This window comes from Hippichthys cyanospilos, chromosome 6 (genome assembly GCF_059441005.1).
Source record: "Hippichthys cyanospilos isolate Australia breed blue-spotted pipefish chromosome 6, RoL_Hcya_1.0, whole genome shotgun sequence".
In the NCBI taxonomy this organism is placed as follows: Eukaryota; Metazoa; Chordata; class Actinopteri; order Syngnathiformes; family Syngnathidae; genus Hippichthys; species Hippichthys cyanospilos.
This window is the reverse complement of record NC_142374.1, coordinates 8,859,351-8,867,934: the sequence shown is the minus strand read 5'-3', so window position 1 is coordinate 8,867,934 and position 8,584 is coordinate 8,859,351. Positions and strand designations below refer to the sequence as shown.

The 8,584-nt window shown below is 41.4% G+C and overlaps 1 protein-coding gene across 1 annotated transcript; it reads right to left on the bottom strand.

Annotated features, from left to right (window-relative positions):
- Positions 1-130: 130 nt before the first annotated feature.
- Positions 131-8,491, bottom strand: cnot2 (CCR4-NOT transcription complex, subunit 2). Its single transcript, XM_088418101.1, has 15 exons — positions 8,360-8,491; positions 7,203-7,331; positions 7,050-7,125; positions 6,693-6,840; positions 6,406-6,588; positions 6,214-6,293; positions 5,459-5,584; positions 5,196-5,320; positions 5,000-5,117; positions 2,836-2,992; positions 2,686-2,747; positions 2,565-2,614; positions 1,740-1,840; positions 1,508-1,652; positions 131-1,420 (listed from the first exon to the last, which is right to left on the bottom strand). The coding sequence occupies exons 2-15, from the start codon at positions 7,317-7,319 to the stop codon at positions 1,334-1,336; spliced, it is 1,575 nt and encodes a 524-aa protein (XP_088274227.1). The 5' UTR covers positions 7,320-7,331; positions 8,360-8,491; the 3' UTR covers positions 131-1,333.
- Between the last annotated feature and the right edge of the window lie 93 nt (positions 8,492-8,584).

Below are 8,584 nucleotides of genomic sequence, written 5' to 3'. Positions count from 1 at the left end.
TTCTTGAAATGCAAAAAAAATAAAATAAAAAAAAATTGCTGGTACAGGGAATTGGGTGATTTTTTTCTCCAGGAATTTGGTCCATGATTACCGAAGCCATTAAGAACCACAGACAGTACAAGAGACAATGTGCTTCGGGAAAGCGTTTGTCTGCTTTAATACAAAGATGGAGCTGTTGCCTCAAGAAATACAAGACAGATCTGCAGTTTTCTTCACAAATTTTCCTACGAAATTCTGCTGTCCAAACAGCTTCAACTGAGAGGTTTCTATTTTAGCTTTGTACTGAAAACTAGATTTTTGTTTATCATCTTGGGTCTGTTGCTTAATGTGAGAATCACAAAATTCCTAGTGTGACATTCAAACTAATTTTGATGCCCAAAATGCTGTTTTCCGGGCTCAGCAAATATCCTGTTCCTTCCACATATTGCACCCATGCGCGCCTCAAAAACGAGGTACAAGGCAGGGCAAGATTTGTTCCAAAATAGATGTCATATATAATGTATACACATATATATTGCAATCATATATACACATTCAAAATTACATATACTAATTCATGTGATGTAAAGAAACAAAATGTACACAATTCTTAGAAAATTGTAACAAAGACAGACAGTAAAGTGTTTTGGTTGCTCTAAAGCAACTTTTTGCCGGTGATTAGCCTCTAAGAGGATTTTTGTCCATATCGGTGGACGCCAAGTAGTCCACACCGCAAGCGCGAAGTTCGGCAAGAGACATCAGGAGAAACACAAAATCAGCAGAAAAGGTGGTGGAAGAAAAGGAATAAAGCATGAGGAATTGCAAATACCTGAACCAAGGTAAAAAGGGAAGGACAAAACAAATGCAGGGAGTGTTGGAATAATAAAATTCACAAGCAAATGTTGTGTTCTTTTATTACTAAATATAGTGCAACAATAAACATTGCATTTTTTACCCTTTCACTTGAGTCTGAGGACTTTAATTTGGCCTTCCCCCTCACTTATTCTGGTGTCACAAATGAGGGCAAGTCCTCCTTCCTGGGAGAATTCAGGCTTCAGACTCAGACGTAAACATAACACGGACCCTGCTCAAAACAAGACAGAAAAAAAAAAAAAAAAAAAAAAAAAAAACGGGGCGGCAAAGAATAAAAACAAAAGTGTTGGTGTTCCGGGCAGCATGAAATTTTGGAAAAGGGGGGGGGGGGGGGGGGGGGCAGTTCTGATGTCAAGACACGCCTCCCCTGCAGTCAGACAAATCCTCCAAGAATATAAAACCAGGCTGTGAGACCCACAGCGCCCTCCCTGGACAACAGCATTATGTGCAGGAACAGCTGTAGCCTTGTGGACAGGTGGCCTTAGAAGGCCTGCTGGGCTGGGTTGTAGTTGAATGTCGTTGGCACGTGAGGCCGCTCTTCCAGCTTGTCATACTCCAGATGAAATTCCTTACAAATTTTGGACATTCACAATAAGCAATGTTGCTATCTTGAGAGGCACGTGAAGTAGACCATTGCGGGCTGCTGGGTATTTACCTTGGCCACTTTTCTCCAGTTAAGACAATCGAAAAAGTAGTAGGTTCCCCTCTCGTAGGCATTGGTCTTCAACGTGGGCTCCATACCAGGTGCTCTTGTGATCCAAAGCCGCTCCTCTTTGTGGTACCGCCAGTCCCGGTTAAAGCTACGCAGACACGTCACAAAAACACGAGGATTCAAAAGCCCGGTCGGCACAAGACAAAGGTTGAAGAATTCACTGGTCGTCACTCACAGTTCTACTGCTGCCAGAAGCTGTAGCAAGTCCCCGCCGTTCATGTAATACAAGTAGAACAACAAGTCTTCGCCGTATCGAGACAGTTTAATAGCAGCCAGCTGAAAGCGAGACAGTAAAGCGGCACCCAAAAAAAATGAGCACAGGACCGAAACGTACAACTTGACCACATCTGCAGCCGTTTACATTGGAACCTCTTAAGTCGAACAAGTTGGGATTTGAATCCAATGCCTGATCAAATTTGTTGCTTAAGTCCTCATTAATGTCAGTGCGCAAGAATGCGTCAAATCTGGGTGGGGGACTTCAGGATGGTGAGCGTCCTGATGTGTTTTGCTCCTTCTTCGGCTTTTTTGTAACGTCAACACAAAACGCTGTTTGCAAAGATTGTGACTGGAAAACATTACACATGCCTCTGGCCGCCCACTGCAAGAAGGTATAGCGTGACTGCCTATCAAGCCAACATCAGCAAATGATGAAAAGTCATCACAAATTGTAAATTTGATTGTTTGTATTATCTACTGTGATAGGCACCTGTTTTGCTCAATTCACTAACGGATACGGTAACCTTTGATTTAATCATGACACGTTGCGTCGCCATCGCAATGCTCAATGTTTTGGTTCGTAACTGCCTAGGACACGTAACGATTGCGTGACAGTCCAGATGGGTGAAACGGTCCTTAAAGCACTGGCGACAAGTATGCTGAAGGCAACAGTTTGACTGAAAAGATGTTTTCCCCTCATCATCGATGAACTATCTCTGAGTAAGATTGATGAAAATGAAAGGAAAATATTTCGATCTTTGAGGTTCCACAGTATGTCATTTACCTTGTCCCTTATGTGGATATTGGTTAAGTACTCCGATGGAACATGGAAGTCTAAAGAAATAGCACAGGTGAAACAAGTATTATAAGAGAAGCCGTTGGTATCCAGGTTGATGACGTCTTACCAATATCTTGTGGTCGACAGGGTGCTGAGGCCCAAGGTGACGCAAACTTGGGGTAGAGGTTTCTATCAAAAGAGGAAACGGGGATCAGCCGTATTTCAGAGACGTTGTCCACGTTAAGGGTATTTCTGGCAGAGGCGGTCGCAATCGTACTCTGGCGAATTTAAATTGAGACCCAGTGTCGTGAGATCACTTCCGAGCGCCAGGTGGACCATCCCGGGATCCGTTTCCGCCGCCCGGATGAACGTCAATAGGCCAATCATACCAAATTGGTCCGTAACCATGCCTGAGGGAATGTTCGTCACCCGACCTGCAGGTGCAAGACATGACAAGGGTTTAAAACGTAACTTCAGAGCTCAGTAGGCAAAATATATATGGCACGTCAAGGAAAACTGAAACAAATCATATGTTGGTTACATATGAGCAAGCGTACAAGAGCCTATGGAGACTTTCCGTCAGAAATACCGTGGCTGCAACTTTAATTGCTCATTCTTGACTCCTGGGGGCAGAGCTGTGACGTAGAGTTGTTGATAGGCAAGTATGGATCGCTATCGAAGAGAGTACAATCTTGCACGGGATTTTAAGACTATGAAAACGCTATAATGCCGCAATGCAAAGCATATTGCTGCTCCGTTAATAATAAGAAAAACAAAGACGAGCATTACCTTTGTGTGCCTTAACTTATTAATTAATCAGAGAAATGTGGCTGCATAAAATGGGTCATATGAGGATTATTTTCTTCATGCTACAAAGCCAATCTGCAACCCAAAAGTCAAACTCCAGCCCCTGAGGATCGGTATCCTGCATGTTTTCAAACCGTCACTCTCAAATACACCGGATTTAAATGATTAGGCTCATTTTCAAGCTCCCGCAGAGCTTGCTAATAAGCTAATCATTTGACGCAGGTATGTTCTAAAGGCTTGACCGCAGTTTGTGGTTAGGCACCACTGTTTGCAGGTAAAAATATATATTGTGTGCCTGATTAATACATAATGAATAGCACTAGTGCATTTCGCACCATAATATGGGTTTGAGTAAAGGCTTAAAAGGTTGTAAATGTCACTTTTCAAACAAGTTTGGCTAGAACTGGGTCAAAGCAGAAAAGCGTCCAGCTTTTGAAGGAGCAAAATAGCAGCAGGGCAATTAAGTGTTTGGATTACATTTCAACAAGAAATTATGTCAATGTAAATGTGTTTTATTTATATAGCGCTTTACAACCACCTAGAGGTAACACATTGTAGGAATCATTTTTAGTAGTTATTATACATTTGCCATGATAGTACATATTTGCAGCATAAGAGAGTGTTTTCAGCTTGGATGCAGCTACAAGAGGACAACTTGACGGCGGAGTGCGAACAGCTGATAAGGAGACTTCAACGGCAGAGCCCCTGGGAGATGACGTCAAGACCTCTGGGCTCACACGCACTACCAGAGAATGTGGAGATGGATAAGCGATTCTTGCTAATAGTACCATATAAACAAGTATGCTGTGTGCCAACTTTACATGTAATCAGATGCCTCTGTATCATATAAAATGGGGGGTGTTAGACGTATCGGGGGAGAACGAATGTGCCGTGACCAAATAAAGGCTACACTCCTTCTCTCTCTAGAGAAAAATATTAATTGAGTGCCTTTTCTCTCTTTATTGCCTAATTATTATAAATGTCTATTTGGTGAACCTGACACACATACAATTTAAGACACAGAATATGATGGTTGTCTGTACTGTGAAAAATTGTACTGGTTAGACAGCTGATTTGGGGCACAGGCACGCACACACTTCTTGATCAAACCACTAATGTACATTGTAATAACGATGGTTTGTGGTCAAATTATGCGGCTTTAAAACTAAGCAATCTATTCCAATTTATTTGATTTTATTCACTGCAAGTTCATGTTCATGGCAACGACAGCACTCCAGATCAGTCTTTAGCATCTGATAAAAAAAAAAAAAAAAGCGGCCTCCATCTTCATCGCGCCGCATATGCAACTCGACATTTCCTTTGTCCTTCCATTTTAATTGCCGAGTTCAAAATTAGAGGCCTTTTCTGGCTCAAATAAACATTTCTAATTGGCTTTTATCGAATACTCCAATGACAACAACGATCAGGCAAATCACTCAACGGGACAAAGAATGGCTCTGTCAATGTGATTTCCGGTGAACTGTTTTGGCATTTACAGGATGAGAGAAACTTCACATCATCAATGCTTCATTATCTTAACAAGTTAACTTTCCTAACCCGTGAGTTTTTTTTTTTTTTTTTAACCTTAAATTGATCTCTCCATAAGAATACAGGAATACAATGAGAGCACTCACCATCAGGCAACACCTGGATCCCTTTCTTCTGGTTGTTGTTCTGCCCCGAAGCCGTCTTGTCCCCGGGGAACTTGGGCCCATCTGTGTTGGATGTACTCTTGCTTGTTGAGTTCAAGTTCTAAACAAATCACAAACAGAAAAAAAATGTCACGACACACAAAGGATTAGCAAATATACCTTGGTGAGGTACACTCACAGTTTTGTTGTCATCGCTGGTCAGCGATGGATCCTTGTAATTTGGGCCGGGCAGTGCAGGGAAATCCTCATTATGGATCGAGAAATCCTGTGTTTGTTCCGTTGATGGTTTTGTAACCATGCCAACTTGTTAGTCATCAAAACAACAATAAGACAGTTTTAGACAAAAAGGTCTCTCATAAAACCAGTATAATTTGAGATCTGTGTTGTTAATGTGCTTGGTTAGTGTTTCAAAGAGACATTTTCTGCAGGCTACTGATGTACCATAGGGAGCTCTTCCAGCCAGCGGGTTGAGCACCGGTGTTGGGTTGCCAGTTCCTTCTCTCCGACTCCTGTCTGCTAACGCAGGAAAGTCTGACAGGTCCAGACCCGCAAGGTTTTCACTCCCATCTGCAGAAGAAGAAAATGTTATTCACTCACCAAAAACTAAAAAACCAAAATGTTACTACCGTCACCACAGGAAAAAAAAAAAAAAAAGTCTCAACAGTGCTACTTTTTAAAATTGTTTATTCTGGGATGGAAAAAACTTACGACACCAATTTGACATACTGCCAATGAACAGATTATCTCATAGCACCGTTGAGTTGAAAACCAAAAAATAAAGTAGAAACATTAATTCAGGATTACAGCCAGGGCATACATTTTATAATTTTGCTAGTTAATATTCTCCCAAAATACAGATGCATCTCACTAAATTCGAATAATACCACTGATATGTTTATTGATTTTAGTAGTTTCACAAATGAAATTTATACAATATAATACAAATTCCATACTCTCTGCCTCATTTCTACATTTAAAAGGTATTTGGAGTTTAATCTTGTATAATATTCAATTACAAAACGTTTAATGCATAAAAACATGTACCATTTAACTCAGTGTGTAGCAACTTTACACAATATAAGTTTGACTTCATATCTTTTATTTCATAATAAAAGATATGAAATGCACCTTGTAGTGTTGGCGTTGGAGAGGGGAAAAAAAACATTCTAAATAACACATTGGTTTATCATACTGACCTGTGCCATTAAAGATATTGCTTGATAATGAGTTGTTCATTCCAAAAGCCTGGTTGCGGTTCATTCCAAATCCGGACATGCTGCAAAGATGCAGAAAAAGAACACAAATGACAAATTAGACATACTTAAAAACTGTGTCAGGGATAATAGGTAAGTACATGACAAAGAGTCCACCAAATAGCATCTTCAAACCTGTTTACAGTAAAGGCCTGGCGTGCTGGTTGCTGTTTGGGCATGCAAATGATACTAGGAGAGCTGCGATTGGGGCTTCCGAGGCCTGAGCTGCTCATACTATTGGTCCTGCCGCTCATGCCAAGGCCTTGACCGACCTGAGAGTGGTTCAGCATGTTCCTCGTGTTCATCGGTAAAGACCCCCTTTTAAAAGAAATGAGGAAACCTTTATTATTGTCTATTAGTTCTCTAATCACCTCGAGTTAACGTTTAATTTCAGGGCAATTGAAGTGTCGTGAGCCCAGCACCTGCTCGGTGATGGAGGAGTATGGAGGGACATAGTGGGGACGCCTGTTGTGGGGGTGATGTGACTTTGTAGCTGGGTGCTTTGTGTTAAATTTCGGTTTAACTGAGGTGTACTGTTCCCCATGCCTCGTACCGAAAAGCCGAGTGCACCTGCAGAGGAAAAACAATTATAAAAAGAAAATACAGCTAGGTAAAGCAAAAAAAAAGTTAATGCGTTCAAAATGTTGACAAAATAACACTTAATACCACTCTGATGATCCTGTTTCTGTTAAATACTCGCTCGAGTCCTACAGTCACTCAGTATTTTTATTTTACCGTTTTCAAAAACAAAGCTTTGTGCGTCACTGTTCCACACTCACTTTGTGGACCATACAAGCTTGCACCAAGCTGTGACAGCTGCCCCGAAGATGAAGATGGTGAAGGTGACGACAGCATCTGCGAGGGAAGATTTTCTATGAGGACACAAGATCCTTGACAGACATGTAACTACATTAGGACAAAAAGGAGCTCACATCTTTGTCCGACCGATGTGGGAACATCGACGGCTGGTTGTAGTACATGCTTTCATCAGTAAAGTCGTTGTCCACTACCTCAACGAACTCTGCAAATTTCTTTCTCGAACCAAACATGCCTTTTGTCACCTACAGAGAGAGGAACGATGATGTAAGTATCCAAGCAAAGTGTCACTGGACAAGAATCATTTGAAAAGATCCTCGGACAAGACCTTATGCAATTTTAATGGCTAATGTGAGCAATATGATTAGAATGTGAAGTCAATCAGGAGTGTGATGTCCTGATTATTTACTTTTACTAATCATTCTCGGGATCATTATTTCGATAACACCTGTTTATGAACATTTGTTTATGAACATCGCAAACTGTCGTTGTTGGAAAACCCCAACCCCCCTTATTTTTTTAGTTCGAAATTGGTTTGTGACAGTGTGCAATGTCTTTTTATGTTTACATGAGCTAAAAAGCCTATTTATCTACCTATCTGGACGTTAAAGGGCAGTTTTGCACTGCTCCTAATATTTCACATGAGAATATTCAACCAAAGGCTACCATCAAGTAAACAGTTCAGATGCTAACGACACATCTCACGCGTTACGCCGATTAAAATATGATAACGATACTACGAAACAATACACACTAGGAGGGTTCACGCGTTTCTGTTAACTCAAGTTTTAACATTAACCATAATACACACACACTAACAATAAGAGAACTTGCTTTCGATGCTAGCATGCTAGTTAGCCGAAGGAGCCGACTAGCTTGTATAGACAGGTAAGCTAGTTGCAGCCTCCGAGCTTGTATGTAGAGTTAGCTTAGCTCGCTAATGCAGTAGCGCGAAGCAACCATTAAGCTAATAACATTAACTATCCGTGCGTCTTCTTCGCGTAATAATAAAACTGACAGACTCGCCTTCCTAGCGGTAGCCAGAGCAGGGTAGATATCATATACCTTGGGACAGATGCCCCTTTCTCGGCTTAATTTACGCTCCGTTTGCCAGGCAGCTACACCGACAATCAGAAGAAGCTAACAGCTAAATGAAACGTTATCCGATGAAAAGGAACAGGAAAACACAGGGGCTAATTTTTCTCATTCATTTCAACGTGCTGAGTTGCGCGTCGTATTACAACGGCGATCCACATTTTAAAAATAGCCTCACCGCATCAATTTCACTTGACTTCGTTAAATCCAAGATGGCTGTGTTCTCAACCGAAAAGACGAATAGCCTTTACCCTTTGACCTTACAACCTGCAGACCACTTCCGTACACAAACCTGACGAGTGTGCACAGTTCACACCGGATGATGCTCACCTCCGTGCAAGCGTTTCCTCTTGACAATAAGAATGATCTCAAACTGCAGCCACACCACTTTTACCATTAGATG